Genomic DNA, 21393 nt, shown 5'->3' with positions numbered 1-21393 from the left:
CAAAGAAAGACTCACTCATATTTTTTTCTTATTTGTATCATTTTGCTGCAGATAAATGAAAATTTCCTCATGTTCTGGAATCAGAACCATCAGCACCAAGGAAAGTGGCCAATCAGACGAAGGAAGACATTGTTGGGTAAGGCTTTCAGGACAGGCCCTCTTTGCCTTTCTCCCTCTTTTTCTACCTCTTGCCTGGAATGCAGATGTGATGGCTGAAGCAGCAGCAGCCACAATAGGACTATGAGGCAAACTGAGGAGGGAAGCCTAACAATGTGGAGCAGGAGGGTAACAGGAGCCCTGATACCTGAGGAGGCTAGAGCTCCCATGAGAGCCATGCACTGCTCACCTCCAGCCCCCTTGGACGTGGGAGAAAGTGTGTTTTGTTTCGTTTAAGCTACCAGTGATTTTACTAGCCACCTAGCTCAGTTCCTTGTAGATACAGCTTTGCAGAATCCTCTTTCTATTCTCGCTTCGTGGACATCTAACGATCCCTCTGAACGTTCCCAAAATTAATCTATTTCGTCAGCAAAGATTATATCCATGGGAGCCTGGCAAGGAGCTCAGAGCTGGAATTCACGACTTTCTATACAGTAACCTGTTCGTATTTCAGGTCCCCCTCGTTAAAAAGCTTCTCTGAATATTGATCAGCAAACACCTTTTCAGCAATTCACACTCACCATCCTACTTCTGTCCTTAGGCCAAAGGTACCCAATCGAATTCCTCTTCCCAGACAGTTACTGAGCTAAACATCTCCGGTGGTTTCTGCCTCCACCAATGAGATGCGAGTGTTGGAGGGGATTTCCTGGGGGCGGGAGGAGTTCCCAGAAGGCGAAATCACACCTAAAGATCCTCTGGCCACAGCCCTGATCAGTCGGGTCACTCGCTCCTCTGCTAAGGCGACAGCTCACTGGGGCCTGCACTAAGTTGGTGGGCACAACCGTGGGTTGAATGGTGGCCCCCCAGAAAACACACCCACACCTTCATCCCCAGACCTGTGAATGGAACCCTTATTTGGAAAAAGAGGCTTTGTAGGTGTAAGTAACACAAGGATTTTGAGATGAAGAGCTCATCCAGGATTACCTGGGTGGGCCCCAAATCCAACCACAGAGACCAGAGGAGAAGCCACGTGAAGACGGAGGCAGAGACTGAGAAGATGCGGCGGCCATGAGCCCAGGGACACCTGGGGCCCCAGCAGCCGGGAGAGGCCGGTGGACCCTCCCATGGAGCCTCCGGAGGGAGTGCAGCCCTGGGGCACCTCGATCTTGGACTCCTGGCTCCAGAGCTGGGAGACAAAAACTTCCTTCTGTTTTCAGCCCCAGAGCCTGGGGTGTTTGTTGTGGCCACAGGACACTAGCGCTCCCTTCTCACGCCCCCTGCCCTGTGGCATGTTCAGGACCCCCCAAGCTGCCAGGCCCCGGGTCCCCCCCCACCACACTTCTCCATGCTGCCTCCTTGCTCCTCACCTGGGGGTTTCAGGTTTGCCAAGTCTGTGCCCCAGAGACCTGGGTGGGGTGGGCAGCCCCCAGCCAGGGACCCGGCCCCTCCAGGGGAGAAGAGGCAGACTCTCCACAGCCAGGGTTGCAGGGCAGGATAACCCCACTTTGTGGAATTCCAGCAAAGTGTTTGCCTCCCTCCACACACACACCCTCCAGCTCCCGTGCCCTGGGCGCCCTCCTGAGCCACGTCCCCTAAGTGGCCACTTGACGTCCTCTCCCCAAACACAGATGACTGCGAGGCTTGTTTCCGTGGTTCATTATTTTTCTCATGAAAAGTAATCAGTGTTAAACCCGTTCACCTTCCAGAGATGAAGGTCTGGCGGGGAGCACATTAACTTTACCTGACCCTGCACCCGCGCTGCACAGAGATCTTTGAAAAGGTCGCGTGCCCGTAACTGGGAAGAGGTCCTGAGGGAGGAAAGTGGCATTTGGATATTTTCCTGAAACGCACGCACAGAATTTGGGGAAGGAGAGAAAACTCCCTTTACGTGGTGCTTTTCTATTTGGATGGGTACACTGGCCACCACCCGTGTCGTGGATGGAGTCCTCTAAGCCACGGCCACAGCCGGGCTCAGCGTGGCCTGGGCCGCTGTCACCGCAACACGGAGTCCCCGCGACAGAGACCACGGGGCTCGCAAAGACCAAAATGTTTCCTCTCCGGCTCTTCACGGGACAGCTTGCTGCGTCTGCCTGACACAAGGACAACGGGCATCTGCGGGAAGGGCCGTCTGCTGACACGTGTGTCATGTCCCATTTTATCAGTCGCCCAAACGAAATGAAAGCAAAGACCCAAAGTCCTCGTCTCTGGTTATCTCTGGGTGGTGTGATGGTGAGCAATCTTTGTTTCTCTAATCCTTTCTATGTGTCCCAAATGTTCTACGATGAGCATTACAACTTAACCCAATACATGGTTTTATAAAAGTTGTCATCGAGTAGCCCCAGCCCACACTGCTGTGTTTTCCCCTGAAGACAGGACGTTACGTGGGGTTAGGGCTCAGCCAGGGGCAAGCGGAGGGTGAAAGATAAGAAGGACCCTCCCGGAGAAGAAGAGCGGGAGACGACGGCCCGGAGCACCAGGGGCGCCGGGTGGACTCAGGGCGGGCAAGGGGCAGAGTCGGCCGGGACAGTCAGGGAAGCTGGCGGTGGGGGAGGGATCCCGCGTTCCGTATTCCCAGGAGGGAGTGAACCCTAGGATCCCAAGGGCAGGGCGAGCACAGCTGAGGCCTCTCTCCGCGGGAAGTCCCAGCCCCCTCCTGGCCCTTCGCCACCCCCCCCAACCGGACTGAACAGAGGGGTAGCGGACATTGCAGGTCCTTCTAAGGGCGGGTCTGGGCATCGGGAGGACAGAACAGATGTGTGTACAGGGGTCACTCCCATGACACGGGGGTCACTCCAGGACACGCCGACACGGAAGCAGACCCGTGGGTGAGGACGTGGCCATAACTGCTGATCACCGACCTCCAGAGCTTCGGGAAGGGTTCGCCGTTTGGGTGCGGTTTCCCTTATCTGCTTCTCTGTAACCAAACACACCGAATTTGGTGCCCTTGGCCGGCATGGGGACGGCGGGGGTCCAGACCTGTTACACCGTGCTGGCCTCCTGGAGGCCAGGCCCCTTCGGGCCAGTCTGGGAGGTCCCAGCAGGGCCGTTCTCCGAATTCTCTGGAAATATGTACAAAGGGGGAGGCAGTGGGAGCCGCGTCCAAAGAGCAGGTCTGAGAGGCTTTGTGCACTGGTCACCATGTCCTGGCACAGGTGTGATGCAAACGTCCCGCTGCTTGCGCGAAGGAGGATTCGCTGTACACAGACAGACGCGGCCCTGCAACACCCACCTGGCTCCCAGCCGTTCTGGCAGAGGCCTCGTCTGCACAGGGACAACAAGACGTCCCCCAGCCATGGAGTTTTCTCTGAGGCGGGAGCAGCACAGCCCTATTTCCCACAGATTGTTTTTTCTTGATTAAAAACTGATTTTCTGCCGTGCTCTCAGAATTGCTTTTTATTGCCTTTGGAGGAATAGAAGGGAGAGGAATAAAAAATCAACTGTAAATAATCTTCCTCGGAAAGGAGACTTGAAGAGAACAAAACCTAATTTGTCTGATTTTCTTCTTTGTAAAATAAGTGCATACTTAATGAAAACGGTTTATGCTGTGTGTATATCATCTTTATGTTCTGAGGGAAATGTGGAGAAATCGCGGTTTTAAAACACGCCCGGAATCAACGCAGCGGCAAAGTAAGCCCAGCACGGCTTCCGTGGAAACCCCTCTGCACACCAGGTGGCTTTTTTTGTCCCCCGATACCCCAAAACTCAGGTAACATACACTGTATCCTACGTGCTCAAGCCAAAACTGGATAATCTATGGCATAGTTGAAATACTCAGGTTACAGCAAGCGCCCTTTTGAAATCATATATCTCCTGTTTACTATAAATCCCTTTACTTGAAGGAAACTAACAATTTAATAACATGTCTCCAGGCCCTGCTCTGATGGGTCGACTGAAATATAAGATTTTTAAAAATAAGAAACAGCAGATAGGAGAGATGACCTCTAGGACCTGGGAGACCCCATGCGCACGGCCGTGGGTGAGGACCTGGCGGGCTGCGCTGAGCCAGCGGGTCACCCCTGAGCCAGCGGAGGGGCCCGTTCCCCTCCCCAGAGGAGGCTCCAGATGGGGCAGAGCTTGTTCTCTGTGGACAGTGGAGGTGGCTCCTGTGGGGAAGCAGAGAGGTAGGGGCTTCCCCCAGCCCTGGCAGCCGATCTGGGGACAGGGAGCCCCAGGATGGACCCTGCCCACAGCTGCCATCCAGCCTGGCTTTGGGCTGGGCCCCCGGCCATCGCTTTGAGCACGTGGCTTTACGTACATCTCAGCCGAGGAATCCCCATCTGATGGAGCCCTGGTACCCGCTGACAGGACGCAGAGGTTGAGGGTGTAGACCAAAGGGCAGGGCCCTCCGACCCAGGGCCGCGCCGACCACCTGGCTCTGCTCACAGCTCCACGCTCTTGCCTCCTGATCTCCCGCCCCCAGACGGCTCTCAGGGACCCAAGGGACAGGCGTGCCGGGGGTGCCCCACAAGGCATGCACAGGGCACGGCCCGGAGATGGGCCCCCGTGTGGCTCTTAGGTCATCGCCCCTGCCAGCCTGGCCTGAGGGGACTTATGTCCCCCCACAGGGACCCAGAGGTGCCATGGGGCAAGGCCATAAAGACAGGGAAGGGACACAGGACCCTTCTCCCACAAAGGATGCTGAGGCTCTGAGAGTTGCAAGGGCTGAGACCGGCCTTGGAAGAGGCTGGGGGAGAGGGGCTGCCGGTGCCCGACTTGGCGAGACCCGGGTGCTGCAAGAGGCTTCAGCATGCCCCCCCCACCCACATCTGGGAGGAGGACAGTCGCGGGTCCTGAGGCTGCCAACTGTCATCAGAGCCACCGTGCGCACTGACTCCCTGACCTGCTTCAGCTCAGGCTCGGGGCTGAGGACGAGTAGACTGACCGCGGACAGGTGGGCTGTTTCCACTGCCCCTCGCGCAACCCCTGCAGAGACGCCGGCCCAGCATTCGTCACACACCCTATGCATCAGGACACGGCCGTCCCCTTGGCCTTTGGATCCCCAGCAGCACCAGCCTCTGGCCTGCGTGTCCTCCAGGTGCTGGCTGAACAGAGGCCTGCTTGGGAGGCAGCAGCTCTCCCCTCGCCAATTAAGATGCTCACTTACGAGAGTGACAGTTTGTGGCTTGTTCTTCCCAAACTCTATGTGCAAGAAAATCGTGGAAATTTTGGCTGCTCGATGGGAGAAGCAACCAGCTGAGCATTCTGGTTCTCCGCCGATCCCCAGGTCCAAGCCAGCGTTACGCCGGATGAAAGCAACCATTGTCTGAATTTTCTCCTTTCCGCTGTTCTGACTTATCACCATCTTTGTATCTCAAAGTAGTGAGAATGATCTTTTCTATAAAATGCAAACATCACTATTTGTAAACTCTTCGGCGTCTCCCCGTAGCTCCTGCAGGAAAATCCAGCTCCTCTCCAGGTCCCCAAGTCTCTCTCTCCTCCCTCCCCCCTGCCCTCTCACCCACCTCCCCGCACCACCATTCCTTGAACTTCCGGGAAACCCAGGCAGCTTCTTCCCTTTTAATCACTCTCTGACTCAATCTTGTCCTTCAGGTTTCAGCTCAAATATAACCTCCTCCAGGAAGTCCTCCGGGGTTTCCCTGGTGGCGCAGTGGTTGAGAGTCCACCTGCCGATGCAGGGAACATGGGTTCGTGCCCCGATCGGGGAAGATCCCACACGCCGCGGAGCGGCTGGGCCCGTGAGCCATGGCCGCTGAGCCTGCGCGTCCGGAGCCTGTGCTCAGCAATGGGAGAGGCCACAACAATGAGAGGCCCGCGTACGGCAAAAAAAAAAAAAAAAAAAAAAAAGACCAAGAAGTTCTCCGACCTCCTGTCTCAGATGCCCCGCCTCCACTGCTCTCACTGCTGCTTGTCTCCCTGGACCCTCCAGCCTGCCCCGCCTCCACTGCTCTCACCGCTGCTTGTCTCCCTGGACCCTCCAGCCTGGACCCTGGACCGATGCTGTCACCTCCCTCCAGGACATAAGCTCCACGTGGACAGGCCTTCCTGGCTTGGCAAACTCACTAGTTTACACATAAAACAGACGCAGAAGAGAAAGATGCTGCTGACCTCATGCACCTTATTTTTCATAGTACGCATAAACGAGCACGTACCTATGCGTAGATTACACACATGCATATATGCTTTTACCTGTGCGTGTATGTATGCATAGGGCTCGTATGTGAGCACCAAACAAATACAAATCCTAATAAGAGCCTGACTTGCCTGCACTGTGGCTTTTTAATCTTCTTCAACCCCCCATCATAGGGAGGACATTTCTAATTACCACCCGTTTTCTTTGTAATGTATCATCTCTGTTGCTGGCCTTGGCCTTGAACCAGGCCCCGGTTCCGCTCAGACAATGACATGAACTGACTTCCAGCGTCCAAGCACGTTTTTCAGAAGCACCGTGGCCCGGGACCCTTGAGGGACGGTTGTCACATCTTTTGCTGGTGAGCAAAGAGTCAAAACCCTGTTCTGCTCAGTGCAGAGGTGGGTTTCTCCACATCCAAGGATGCAGTTTTATGCAGATCAGGATTTCAACCACCCACAGGGACACAGATAAGTCACCTGGGAAACGGACGCGTCTCCCAGGCTAGCAAGGCAAGACGATGGGTTCCTTACCCTCTCTCCGGTGTCCCTCACTGTAGGGCCATGGATACTTGGGGGCCTCGCTGTTTGCTTGTGCACCGCACCCCCAGTTCCCATCTCCTAATTGAATAGAATGGAAGGGGAACAGAATGTGGCCTAAGGCACAGGCTTTCACACCAGACCCACTGTGTCCTAACCCTCTTCTGCCTGCGTGAGAGACGGGTAGGTTACTTCCCTTCCCTACATCTATTACCTCATATGCAAACTGTATAAATATCCTGAAAGTGTGCTTTCTGGGACTGGATGAGATAAGATGTTATCTTACCCTGGGTCCCTCTCCTCCAAAAGAGCAGAGCCTGAGGCAAGGGTCTGCGTGCACATGGGCAGGTGAGTGAAGAGACAGGCCGGGGGTACGGTGAGCGGTGAGTGACAGCTGTCGCCAGTGTCAGAGTCGGGAACACAGCGTCTGGAAAGTACTTCCAACAACTAGATGACCCGATTCACTGACTGGTTTCCACCTTTAGCGTTTCGGCTCATTTACCATTTGGGAGAAAAGAGGCGTGGCAAGGGGAAGCCAGGCGGGTAGAGAGTGGCCGAGAAGGAGGGACAGAGAACCAAGGGGCTTTGGGGACTGCCAAGTCTGCCTCTGCGGGTTCCAACTCATCAGGAGATCGCGTCTGTGGACAAACGTTTGTCTCCCTGGTGGATGCTGGGTTCCCCCCCTGCCTCTCCGCTCCAACCCCACAGCCTCCCAGCAGGTAACTCAGATCAGACAAGCCGGTGCTTGCATCTTCTCCTTTAATGGGGAGAAGCATGTGTCTGTCCCACGCCTGGCTCACCCCCAATTGCTCCCAGCCGTCCCAGCCGTGTGGCTCGTCAGGTTACAGAGCCTAACTCCACGGCTGGTGCAGGTGGGTACTATCCTTCTTCTTATACAAAACTACTCACTACCTACTTAATCTACCCTGCTCTCTCTACCAACCTATGGAGCCAGTGATCAGAAGGCAATCAACTAAACCAAGAAAGAAAATCGGGTCTAAGAGCTCAATTTCACTCTTACTATTTACTTGTCATTGAAATGAGTTTAACCTCTTCTCCGCTGATTTGAGTTAGTGGTGCCCCAGAGACCATCAGAAGCTCTGCTCCGTGTGAGGTTGGAAGGTTTAGTTGGTTAAGGGGATCCAGTAACCCAGCAAAACTGTACACTCAGAAAGAAAGTTCAAGAACACGGTCACAAGAGACAGAATTTAGGATTTTCTTGGCCGCGAGCATCAGGGAGCCTAGCCGCAGGCTGGCTTCACCCACAGTGGACTCGTCACCCACAGTGGGGGGTCGTGGGCAGCACGGGAACCACTCTGACCCCCTATGGGCCCTTCTCCATCCTCGGGCTGCAGTGACCACGTCCAGCAGACGTGACCACATCCAGCAGAAAAAGAGGTCCTCTCTTTCTGTCTCTTTTTATCACCAAGAAATCTTATCCAGAACCCGGAGCAGACTTCCCTTCACCTCTCGGTGGCCAGCACTTGTCACACGCTCGTGCTGGTGGCTGACAGCTTCTGAAGTGGCTTCCAGTGGCCCTGCCCCCTGGCTTCAGGTCCTCCCTGTGTGTGTGGGCTGGACTGGTTACTATGTTCATCACATCTGAGGTCAGGCTGCACACATCTTAGGAACAATCTGTCAGGGTGATAAATCACTAAGCCAATGCTTGGCCAGTCACTGGGGCAGGGAATCAGGATTGATCCTTGGAGCTGAGGTCACGGTCACCCTGGGGGAAGGGTGGGCACCTGCCCAAGCCAGGGTTTCCCACGAGGGAAAAGATTAGGCAACTGGGAGTTGCACACTGCTTGGGGGGAGCGACTGTGAATGCCTGAATTCATTCATTCCTTCATTCAGGCCCATCTTCTGAGAGCTCACTTCTCCTCTGGATATAAGCTACATCTTAAATAAGTGTTAGCAGTGCCCTGTGGAATGTTGTGAGCCTGGGCCCTGATGGATGATGGTGGGCATTGCTTCCCAGCAAGCAGAAGAGTTACGTGTCTCACGCCTGGCATTGGGCTGAGCTGTGAGTTGATGTGCTGCTGGCGATGATGTGATGTGATGAGGGCCTCTTCCACGATACACTACGATTCCTGTTATTGGCTGGACCTTCCCGAAGTCTCAGCGATGTGGCAATGGATTAAACCATGGAAAAGTGGTCGAGCGAATTTGGTTCCTTTTCTCTGTCAACTTGCTGGCAGACACTACTGAAGAATAGTTTTCCAGTGAGGTGCTTATGAAAAACATTTCTGAGGACCATAAAATCAATTGAGTGTAGAAGAGAAAGCTCTCGTTCCAGGAAACTTTGCTAGAAATTCAGAGTAAAGGGATGCAAGGAATAAGCAAAAGAAGGAGATGGAAGGCAAACCAACAAAGGACTCTTCAGCCCAGCATCCAGGATCACCAGCCCCAGCCCAGGTTGAGGGGGCGGGGAGCGGGGGGCTGCTTGGCTACACACGTGTGTGTCGGGAAGTTCCAACAACACATACCACCCAGCCTTCCTCTTCAACCAAATGGCTGTGTCAGGTGAAACATGAAATGGGTGACAAAAATGAGTGGGGTCTCCAACGTTCAGAAAAGTTAAGTCAAGAGGAAGATTCACCCCTCATGTCCCTCTCCCTAGAGCTTCCAGGCTGGCAGCCACCTTGACTGTGACCATCCGGACGTGCTCGGGGTTTCCTTGTTGGAAATGTGCTGGTCATTGCAGACCTCCCGGGAGGGTTATCTGGGAAGCACGGGCCTGGCAGACCAAGACAGGATGACCCTGGGGTCCAGGAGGAAGGGCTTGGCTGGGGCAGCCAGCTCTGACCTGCTCTGACACCCACCCCAGGGACCCAGCAGCCCCTCCTGATGGGTTTCCGGTTAGGGGATTTGGGGTTCTAACAGAAAAAGGGTTTTAATATCCATGTCTCTCACAATCCTTCCCCTTCGTGCCACTTCAGGCGGGATAAGAGCCCAAGACCACCTACACCGTCTGCTCCCATTTCTACCCCAGCAAGTTGCCTGATTGATAGAGTCCCCGACACAAACCGCAGTACTTCTCACACCCTCGCCAGGATGTCCGGGTATTGTGTCGCTTTAACGAAAATCACACCTTTTTTGAAGAGGGGTGGTGAGGACAAAGGTCGACCGGCCTCTCTCAGATGGTGGCAAAATTCATTCTAAGAAAGAGGAACATGTTTTCTCAATAGCTACCACAAAATGTTATCCTGTAATATAAAGCAGGATTCCCTTTTATGGATCAAAACATTATTCCAAGAATAAGTATGTGGAAAATATGAAATGTGGATGGAAAACAAAAGTGTACCCTTTACCATGGTGACGATTAGACTCTCGGGCTAGACTCCAGCCCCACGTGAGAGCTCAAAGCCCCCACGTGGACCCCATGCCTCTGGGGAAACTGACAGGACAGCCCAGGCCTGCTGCACCTGTGAGCAAACCTGCAGCCCATCCTCCACGTCTTAAATGCAGCGACATGGTGCCCAGGTCGTGGCCTAGGAAGAGCACTTGTCTGTAAAAGTAGTCAGGACTTGAGGGAGAAATCGCTAATCCCGGGACTGGGACAGGAAATATGCAAGATGAGCCCAGAACCTGCTGCTGTGCCAGAAATTAGGGAGCCCTCCAAGACCGCTTCACCAGGAAGAGGCTCCCGCAGCCAAAATGGGACAGTTTAAGCCCCAATAAGGACAGTAACTGCAACGGATCAAAATACACGAACCAGGTTCAAATCCAGGTGGTGATATTGACTCTCCAAAAAAATCCCTTATTTCTCGCCTCTGGCGGATTCTGAGACATTAGCTCACTGTTTGCCCATCTCTCCCGTGCTGTAACAAGTGGTGGATCTGGGCAAGCTGCTCCTGACAGAAGTGTTTCAGCTCACAGGGGCAGAAAGATTGGGAAAGTTCCGACGGCACTGTTTTCCAGATCCCTGCTGTCTTCGGCAGTGGTTACCAACATCACAGAGAAAACAATACCCCTCTGAATGGAACGCCTCGTTCAAAGTTGTCTTGCCCACACTGGACCCAAAGCTGATCAGGTTTCCAAATCTAACCGCGATGCACAGGAAGTACAGCAGACAAAGGAGAATGTTGATTAAGTCCATAAGGACAGGGTCGGCAAAAGCAGGAACAAAGGAACTTCGACAGGACAAAAACCCCCGCTTCTTCTTCAACAGCAACAAAACAAGACGGCAGCAGAAAAGGGAAAGACGGATGGGAAGTCTAAACACTCAGAGGAACTTGGGAGAGCTGTCAGTTGAGCACAGGCTTGACCCTCATTGAATCCTGAGGTTGAAACAAACTGGGAAAAACAGGGAAGTGCAACCCTGATTGCGTATTTGAGGATATCAAAGAATTATCGACTTTTTAGGGGTGATATTTGTCCTGGGGATTTTTCATATCTTTTAGAGATACTGAAATATTTACAGATATGATGCCCTGAATTTGCTTCCAAGCAAACAGGTTGAGGACAATGGGTCAGATTCTCCATGAATTATGTAAAAACTGTTTGATTGAGGGACACCTGCTTCTCCTCTCCAGTCTATGATTCTCTTTACCTTTGTAAATGTTTGGAACTTTCCATAAGCAACTTTCCAGGGAGAGCTAGCATCTTCACGATCCCCACGTGTGTCTTCTACTTTGCTTGAAAGGAGAGGCCGAGCGGATAGCCCTGCACACCATGGGTCCACACAGTTCCCCTGCCTGTGGTGCAGGCAGGTCCAGCCACGTCCCCTCTGAGCGGCTTGGCCCTCTCTCCCGGGTGGGCTGCTGGAGAGCCCCCTGCACTCAGTAACAGGGTCCCTGCAGCCCTGTGGAAGCAGGAACAGGTGTGTCTCAGTGTGGCTCCGTCTTCACACCTCCGGGAGCAGGGCGTGACTCCAGGCCACCAATGTGGCTTGGCAAGCCTGCGGGCTATGCTTCCCGACCCCTGACCCACTGAGGCTCCGCTGGCCACTGACAAGAGGCTTCTGTGATGTCAGCCTGCTGTCAACTAGAGGCCAGATATGAGGAGAGGCACCAGACAAAACTGAGATCACAGGAGAGCATCGAGATTAAAGCCCACTGCAGCTGGTGGGGTGGAGTTCACTCTACAGGCAGCCATCCAAGAGCAGCGAAGGGCACACCATCGTGGCATGTTGTCAGTGCCATGGTCACCCAAGAAGCCTGTGATTCGGGGGGATTGAACAAACTTGTAAGCCACGGTCGGAGGCCCACTGTAACATAGCAATATCAGACCTAGAAAACAAATCAGAGGACACACACATCCCGGAGGCGAGGCAGCGAGGCCAGGCAGATATGCATTGATTTCCTGTCGCGCACAGGCTTGCAGGGGCCTCAGCCAGTAGGAGACTCAGCCCTGCCGTCTAACGATAACGTTTCACCCACCTCGCCATCCGGGACTCAGCTACGAGCCGTGTTTCCCGGAGTCGCAGGAAAACACTTAAAACCACCATCAAGTTGGACACAACGTTCTATTTCTGGGTTTCCCATGAAAGCATCCCCTCCCGGGTAATCCACCCCTCTACCTTCGTGGCGCATTTGGCTGCGATAAAGGTGGATGCTTCCAACTCCTCAGCGAGCTCCTCTGTGCCGTGGCAGCTGCAAAGACAGACTTGTGTAAAATGTAAGTTTGCAAACTACTGGGTCAATGGTTTTTGAAATTTTTAGTGCGTAGATAATTTCTCAGAACTCATGATCTTTCAGACCACTTGGCCCAGCGTCTGGTCTGGGAAGAAACACTTAAGAATTAAAGAGAATCCCAAACTCCATGGATAAACAACAAGGTCCTACTGTAGAGCACAGGGAACTATATTCAATATCCTGTGATAAACCAGAATGGAAAAGAAAATGAAAAAGAATAGATACATATGTATAACTGAACGCATTTCTGGACAGCAGACATTAATACAACATTGTAATTCAACTATACTTCAATCAAGTAAGTAAAGAAAGAAAGAAAGAAATCTGGGGTGGGGGGGAATAGAATTAAAGGGGAAACCAGCAACATTTTCCCAGTGCTGTGAGGATGCTCGCCTTGGCCATGAAGACCAGATGCCGCCTCTTCCAACTGGTGACCGACGCCAGTGGTCAGGGATGCCTGGTGTTTGTTTCAAGGGTGTCCATTCTGACCAAAATGACGACCACTCCCCACCCACAAAGAGAGACATGACCTGGGCACCAAGAGCAAGTGTTATCTCGACGAGGGTGAAGGAGGGAGGGGGTCTGGGAGTCTAAGATCTGGCGGAAGGTCCACCAAGCCCCTCCAGGGACTGTGGACACAGCACAGACATTCTCCTCCCCGTGACACCCAAGGCCAGGGCAGGAGTCCAGCCAGGTTGTGAGCCTGATGCTCTGGGGCCAGGACCCCAGTCCGTATTTCAAACTTCAGAGACCCTGCAGCTTGTCACAAGACGGTAGGTGGCCGGGAAAGCAACATCTCTGATGACTTCATTTTTGATATTCTCCTAGCAATAGACCATCCTACAGACAGGACACAGGACAGCAAGAAAGCCCTGTCTGGGAAGGGGACAGTTTGAGCTGCACGTTTCGGCCAAGACGTGGAGTCCCAGGCCATGGACACTGCGCCAGTCTGAGAGTCACGCGGAGCAGAAAGCCCGGCCCGAGCCTGGGCTCTCTGATGGCCTCAGGCTGTGCAGGCTCCAGGGGAACTTCTGAAGACGACCCCTGTGTACACAGAAGCCCATTTCACATGCGATGAAAGTGGGATTTTTAAATGTGGTGGCTGCACCTTCTGGAAGGTGCAATTGAAAGAATGTGCAGACTCTGAGATGACGTCCAGGTAACCGGGAGCTCTGACGTCTCAGGAGGAAGCAGCGGGCCTCCCCAGGCCTGGCAAACCTTGTGAGTGATAATAGGGAGAGTGGCGCCCCTTACAGACCCCTGCCTCACACATATCACAAAAGATACAGGTGTCAGATGGATCGAAGGCCTACCTGTGAAGACTGAAATTATAAAAATAGGTGAAGGCCAATGGGGAACACGACTATAAAACATAAATAGGTAAATAAATAAAGGGTAATGATAGATTTGACTGTGTCAAAATAGAATATTTCGGGCTTCCCTGGTGGCACAGTGGTTGAGAGTCCGCCTGCCGATGCAGGGGACACGGGTTCGTGTCCCAGGAGGATCCCACATGCCGCAGAGCGGCTGGGCCCGTGAGCCATGGCCGCTGAGCCTGTGCGTCCGGAGCCTGTGCTCCGCAACGGGAGAGGCCGCAACAGTGAGAGGCCTGCGTACCGCAAAAAAAAAAAAAAAAAAAAAGAATATTTATGTTAGACAAAAGACAATAGATAATATTAACTAGTATTTAATATTGCTATTTAAAGTATTGAATACTAGATAAAATATATAAAGTAAGTAGTATTTAACATTATTATTTACTATGAATTTTGTAAGATTAAATATTCTTATATCCCTTAAACTACAAGAAAAAATACTTTGGATTTTTCAGGCCACCCTAGAATTTCTCTGTCCTTTGTGTATTGGGAAGGCTGGTTTAAAATGCAGAGTTTCATCATCGTTTCTCCATAAGAATTCAGAGCTGTCAGAACAGTCCTCTCTCCCCCAGTCCTGAAATCCTTGCAACTAGCAGTCAGCGCAGTAGCAGGGCGTCGCCCAGAGTCCTGCCCCCAGAGCTCTGTGCAGGCAGCTCCCAGGCAGTAGGGACACTCGGGCAGCCCGACGGAGAGAGGTCCATACAGTAGTGGAGTGGTGGCCAAACAGACCGTCTCCTGGCGGAAGGTCAGAAGGGTCAGAAATGTTCACAGATAGAAGCTGTTTATTTGTTTTTTCTGTTTTTTTTTTACATCTTTACTGGAGTATAATTGCTTTACAGTGGTGTGTTAGTTTCTGCTTTATAAAAAAGTGAATCGGCTATACATATACATATGTTCCCATATCCCCTCCCTCTTGCATCTCCCTCCCACTTTCCCTATCCCACCCCTCTAGGTGGTCACAAAGCACCGAGCTGATCTCCCTGTGCTATGCGGCTGCTTCCCACTAGCTATCTACCTTACGTTTGGTAGTGTATATATGTCCCTGCCACTCTCTCCCTTTGTCCCAGCTTACCCTTCCCCCTCCCCATATCCTCAAGTCCATTCTCTAGTAGGTCTGTGTCTATTACTCAGCCATAAAAAGAAATGAAATTGAGTTATTTGTAGTGAGGTGGATGGACCTAGAGTCTGTCATACAGAGTGAAGTAAGTCAGAAAGAGAAAGACAAATACCGTATGCTGACACATATATACGGAACTTAAGAAAAAAAATGTCATGAAGAACCTAGGGGTAAGAGAGGAATAAAGACACACAAGTAGAAGCTGTTTATTTCTAAGTTTAGCAACTTCCTTGAAAACATCTGTTTTTCCATGACTGTGAAAGTAAGGAAAGAATGCTTAATTTCTACTTCGTCTTTAAAGGCATGGTATATTTTGCCCTTACCTTATACCTTCCCTTTAAGATAATGTTTCTGCCTAGTTGCTTCCTCTGTACTGAAAATTATAATATATAATTACATAATATGCAATTACCATTTTGTAATTCTATCTTACAGTTAGAGTATGATCACATAATGATATACAATTGTAACGTTATTAATCTGTGTGCAAAAGAATAAGTGCGTCCGGTAGATGGGGTAGATGGTATTGCTATAACAAGCAATACCAGCAGATCAGTGGCTGAAAACGGTGGTGGATTCCTGCTCCTGTGACCTGTGCACCCAGCCAGCGGGGCTCATTCACGAGCCAGGCCCGGGGAGCCTCTGCCTCTGAGACGCTGCTGTTCCCACGGGTGCCTCTCTCCCCAGCTTCCGCGTGGCAGTGACACGGGTCACTTCTGCTTATGTTTCGCTGGCCACAGGCAGTCACAGGGTCACACCTGACCCAAGGCGGCCAGGGAGTGCAATCCACCCTGTGGGCGGCCACGAGCGGCCCCCAAACTGGGCAGGAAGCGCTGACCCCACCCCTGCCGCTCAGCACCTACTCACCGTAGTTCCCTGGCCAGAGGTGGAGCCAGCTGGGGACCAGAAATCTCCAGCGAGGTCATGACCGCGGTCCAGTCCCACCTGCACAAGCTTCACTACGTCCTCAGAACGAGCAAAGGTGAGAGAACCTGCTATTTCTCAGGCATCTCATCAGGAGGCCAAGTCAGAGGAGGGATTACCAGGGGAAGAGCTGGTCTGACGGTCAGAGCCCCAGTGAAATCCACAGACGCCCCCAAAGCTCCTGGCGAAGCTACTCCAGCAGAAGCGCTGCCGGCTCCGACCAGGAGGGACAGAAAGAGCACAGAGGGAGGCAGGTGGCTGGGCCTCAGAGACGCGAAGCTCCCCTGGGAAGCTGCAGCCGACCGCACTGAGTCTGCGGTCACATGGTGACACGGGGACAGTACCCAGCGCAGACCTCCCTCCTGGCGGCAGGGAAGGAGGGTCAATCTCAAGAAATAAACCAAGGCCACCACGTGGCACTTGAGGACACCCCTGTGTCATGGGCTGAATTGTGTCCTCCCAAATTCACATGTCACTCTTATTTGGAAACAGGGTCATCACACATGTAATTAGTTAAGATGAGGTCGTTAGGGTGGCCCCGAATCCAGTATGACTGGTGTCCTTATAAAAGGGGACGGTTGGACACGGACACCCGGACACATGTGAGGAGACTGTTTTGTGACGGTGGTGGCAGAGGTCAGGGGCTGTGTCTCCCAGGACAGTGGGGACAGCCCGGGCCAGAGGGTCCAGGAGAGGGGCCTGCACGGCTGGAGGAACCAGCCCTGCCCACACCTTGGTCCTGGACTTCTCGCCTCCGGAACTGAGAGACCATACATGACCGTGGGCTAAGCCACCCGGTTATGCAGCCCCAGGCCGCTCACACCCCTGCCTGGGGGGCTGCCCTGAACCCCATGCGGTGGCGGGTCCCGAGCAGAGAGCGGACCCACTTCTGTCCCAGGGTGCTGGCCGTGGTCCTCTTCAGCAGTTTCTGTGTCCCCGGAAAGAAAATCATCTCTCTGTCATTTTTCAAACAGAAAATGAAAAGGTTGCTAAATGTATAAGAAATTTTAACTGAGTCATTGATCTCGATACTTTTAAAGTAAAACAGTTAAGTGTTTCTGCTGCACTTTGAAGTCGGCCCGGCTCCTTGCCTCCCTCCAGGTTATTTTGTAGCCATTAAGAATATGTTCCTTTTATCTGGGGCCTTCAATTAATTGAATTTCAAAAATACTCTGAAATGTTTTTTTTCATATAAGAATCAGCTAAGTCCTGGAGAACATTCTCACATGATTTACTGCGACAGTAATGAAAAGCCGGTGCATTACACTGGTCACTACTGGAGCGCCACCGGCTACGCTGGGGTCTAACTCGGGATTTGTAGTGTTCCCTGGACACCGGGGGACGGGGATACCACCTTCAGATGGCTTTGGACGGCAGCACACCCCGCGAGTCACCCCTGGAGGTGGACACACCAGCTCTCCCAGGATGGCTAAATGCAAACTCGACGGGGCAGGGGCGAGGCGCTCCTCCCCGCCAGACCCTGCAAACCTCCTAAGGGCAGTGCACTGCTGGGGGCGTGGGCTGGAGCCTCCCACAGACCACCGAACCCCAAACACCCACTGGGAGGGTGGAGGAGAGGTCGAAATGCCCAAGCGCGGAGGGCACCCAGGGGAGCAGGTGGGCGTCACGATGTGCTTTTCCTCCGAGGGACCAGAGTGCGCCACGCCTCCACTGCGCCCTCTCCCTTATTTACTGAGTGACCTGTGCCAGTGTCACTTGGTATCTTGTCGCCTTCTATCTGTGAAAGTATCTCCTGCACACAGTTACGAGAGAGCGGCCCATGTAAATGAGTGCCCCGGGGAAGCAGCCATACCTCTTCTCTCCACCGTGGGGAATATATTTTTTCTTTGTGCAAATTCCGGGCGGAGGCCCAGTGAGGCTCCTCCTTGGAGGGTCCTTCCCCCATCCCCCATCGGATGTGCACTGTTTGGGGAGGTCCCTTACACGAATACTAGCTAATACCAGCTCACGCACTGAGTATACACATTTAAGTTCCTCTCCTTCCTGCTAAAGATTTTCTTTGTAACTCTGTGTCAAGGAATTCAAAACAATATTCAAATTCCAGGGCAATGGTACGTACTGTCACCTTTACTTACAATTTAAGATAACATCCTCTCCTTTGGATGTCTTTTTTGGGCTGGGACACTGGTGATTCTTGAGGCCGTGTGTGGTATGTTTTAAGTTTAAACATACAGACCACAGACATTGTTTGGATTAACAGCGTTTCACTTTTAATAGTAGAAATCTCCCTAAAATCTGCTGACGCATTTCAACATCACAGACACATATTCCTGAAGTGAGGGGAAAAGAAAAACAACTTTCCAACCTTTGCTGCCTTGGCCTCCTTCCAACCTCACGAGGAAGGGGAGGTGAGACAGGGAGGCGTGACGCCCACTGCCCACCCGTCCACTCAAGGTCACTCTGGGTAGTGGCCGGGCCACAGGTCACCGGCTCTAACCCAGACACCACGCTGCTCTCGAAAAGGAAACACGCTGACATTCTGCTTGAAGTAATTCCGAGTCGGGTGCTGCACTTCAAAGGGGGGAAAGGAAGGGAGAAAGACTTCCCCTGCAGTCCCAGGGCCGGTGGGGAACAGGGTCCCAGGGGGACCCTTTGCAAAGATGAAAGGTGTTGCTCTCCATTCTGCAACCCTGGGATCCGGGCCCCATCACGCGGCTCTGCTGCTGAGCCGGGCCAAGGAGCGTTACCGAGGGCTGGGCCCTTCCAAGGACAGCAGTGTCTTTGGGACAGCAAGGCCCAGTGGTCTTTCAGAGGCTGTCCTCCCTGGGACCAGTTCTTGCGGCCTCCTCCTCGGCCTGGGTGAGAGCCTCTTGCCCTCCCTGGGTCCCCAGGGAGCAGGGGAGAATGAGGCCGTGGACCCCCGGACCCCCGGCAATGGCGGCACCGGGGGCGGTGTTGGAGCCGGCCCAGTCAGCACCAGCACGGGCTCTCAACCCCCAGATGCCTCTGCAAGTCGCAGCAAGGTTCAGGCGAGGGGGGGAGGATGCAGGCCCAGCCAAGCCCTGGAGGCGCGGAGACTTTGCTTCACAGTGGCTCTGCCAACAGGAAGAACAAAAGATATATTGAAACGTGCTCCCTTGGGGAGCCAGGACCGACCAGAAGTGGGGTCACAGTGTGGGCTGTGCGGCCCTTCAGAGGGGCCGAGGCCACAGACTCGTTTTCGGACTGACCACTCCGCCTATGCCAAAGAGAGATCTCGCCTGCCAGGGGTATTTCCATCATTTCCCCAGAGCCAGGAGGGCCTGGCAACGTGGCAGGAGGGCTGGGGCAGCTCCCTGCCCTCGAGGTCAAGGGCTGAGGGGCAGAGGACGGCCACTGATGCTTCTGGTCACTGGGTCAGGGGTCCAGAGCAAGGTCAGGCCTGACGGCATCCAATTATGGACTTTGGGGGAGTCCAGTGAAGGGAGGCCCTGCCCCCCAGGAAAGGACGATGGAGCCACACTCCCGGGCTGGTGCCGCCTCCAGACGCGCCTGCTGTGGTCAGGGTTACAGAAACCCAGCAGGACCGGAGGCTTTCAGGCTGCCAGAGCTCCCTAACTCCGCAGCTGTTGTTGTTAAAAAGGCCTCGGTGAAAGTGAAATGACTTTATCACCCAATCAAGGTCGTAAACACAAAACCTGCCTTTGCTCATCCTTAGCTATGAAAAGAATCTTAGCGCAGGTAAGCTCTGAGGGGAGGGTGACGTGCCTGTCCCTGTTGGCCCCAGGGCGCTACTCAGAGCATCGGGGACAGCAGGAGGGAGGAGATGGGGGGAAGAGAGCCGACCACCGACCACAGGACTGAGACCCAGGCAAGCCCCGCCCCTCCCCAGGGTGCAATGCGCCTTCCCTCCCTTCCCGCTGGAACCGAATGGCTCCCCCCACCCCATCCTTACTAAGAGGACACCCCCCCCAACCACCCTTCCTCAGCCCAGGGAGTGGGCTACAGTGACATGCACCTCTGGGTGGATGCCTACAGGTCTGCAGCCTGAACGGGGCCCACCCTCCTGTTACAGAGCAGGCCCAGAGGCCAAAGCTGGGTCTTTCCCACAGAAGCCACTGGAAGCTCTGGACCCGGCACCAGGGCAGGAAGCCAGGGGCTGGTGCCCCCCTTCTCTCTCAGTGGAAGCCCTGTTCCGTGGGGAAAACGAAAAGATGGCAACGCCTGGAGACAAAGCCAGCACCAGCCCTGCACACCAGCGGCGAAGCAGGCAGAAGGCACTGCCTTTCCGGTCCCTGCAGGGCTTTGGAAAACAAGGCGTGGGCGGTGAGGGGGACAGCAAGGAACTTTTTCAGACATCATCCAAGTCGACAAACCTTAACCGTCATTGCCTGGCCACAAATCACAGGACAAACAAGTTCATGGTTCTTTGAAGTGGAAATGATGAGGGTGGGGGAGGACACCAGGGCGAGGGGTTCCAAGCTGCCTGAGTGAGGGTCAGGGGTCAGGGAGGCCCAGACCTGGGCCCACCACGGGGCCTTCCCTCCCAGCCTCAGGCTGCAGAAGCACACAGGCTGTCCACGTGGACATGTGTTCCCAGGCCAGAGGCCCAGCCCAGTAGGGCTCTGGACAGGCCTGAAAAAGCTCCCCTGGCAGGTGGTCCGGTCCTGGGCAGGTCACAAGCTTGCTGGTCCCCAAGCAGTTTCTGTCACCTTGATACACTCACCTCCACCTGCCCAAGCCTCGTGCCCATACCGAGGCTCCCGCCCCGCCCAGGGCCTGCTGCCCTGAGAGCCTGACCAGGTGGGAATCAGTATGGACCCAGCGGGAAAAGTGGGCTCCACTGGGGTGAAGGGGCACACGTACGGAGGGCGAGGGAGGCAGGCCCGGGAGCCAGGATCCCAGCCTACTCGGAGGGGTAGCTCGCAGGCCTTCAGCGGCCAGGCTCGCAGTTGGATCCCCAGCACCGGGAGACTGCGGCCAAGAGGGACTGAGGAGGGAGGAGGCGGAAGGAGGCGGGACTAGGGGGCGCTGTCTCCGGGCGCGGCTCCGGGCTCTGGAGGCCCCAGGCAGCGCAGCCTGGGCGCGGGGAGGGCCCCCGAGGGCTCCTGAGGAGCCCCAGGCCGCCTCGAGCGTTTGGCCAAATCGAGTCTACCCTGTTGCGGCTGGGGTGTCCTCTAGAGCCAGGCGTCCCCGCCCCCACCTCCCCCCCCCCCCCCCCCCGGGCGCCCCTCATCCGGGCTCCCGCGCCCCGCGCACCCCGCGCCGGCCGGGCGGAGGGGAAAGTTGGCGAGCGCGCGGCGTCCGCGGGGGAAAGCGTTAATGGGCGGCCGGGTGGGAGCCGCGCGCTCGCTCGCCCACGTCACGCCGGTGCGGGCTCGGCTGACGACCGCGGCGCCTGGGGACGCCGGCGCGCTCCGCTCGTTCGCCAGGTGCTCCGCCTGGAGATGTCTCCATTAGTTGTCGCCCGCTCCCCGCCGGAGCGCGCGCGCCGAGCGGCCGCGCAGAGCCCTCGCGGGCGGCCGTCAGCGGCCCGGCGCCACCGCAGGTAGGCGAGGTCCCCGCGCCCGCGCCCGCCCCCGCCCCGGGGTTCCGAGACCCCTCCCCTCTGCGGGGGAGGCGGAGGCTCCGCGCGGCCGCCGAGGGGCGCGGGCGGCGGCGACGGCGGCGACTCCCC

The 21393-nt window shown here is 54.6% G+C and overlaps 1 protein-coding gene across 1 annotated transcript in view; it reads left to right on the top strand.

Moving 5' to 3' along the window:
- Positions 1-21393, top strand: part of IRX4 (iroquois homeobox 4) — a 35292-nt gene that overhangs the window by 6403 nt on the left and 7496 nt on the right. The window contains 4 exon segments of the mRNA XM_029215995.1: positions 18629-18766; positions 19504-19609; positions 19899-20042; positions 20898-21264. Coding sequence (XP_029071828.1) covers positions 18629-18766; positions 19504-19609; positions 19899-20042; positions 20898-21264 — 755 coding nt within the window.

This window comes from Monodon monoceros, unplaced genomic scaffold (genome assembly GCF_005190385.1).
Source record: "Monodon monoceros isolate NGI ecotype Baffin Bay Population unplaced genomic scaffold, NGI_Narwhal_1 Super_Scaffold_12, whole genome shotgun sequence".
NCBI classification, from domain to species: domain Eukaryota; kingdom Metazoa; phylum Chordata; class Mammalia; order Artiodactyla; family Monodontidae; genus Monodon; species Monodon monoceros.
Note: the sequence above shows the minus strand (reverse complement) of the source record. Positions and strands in the feature narration are given on the sequence as shown.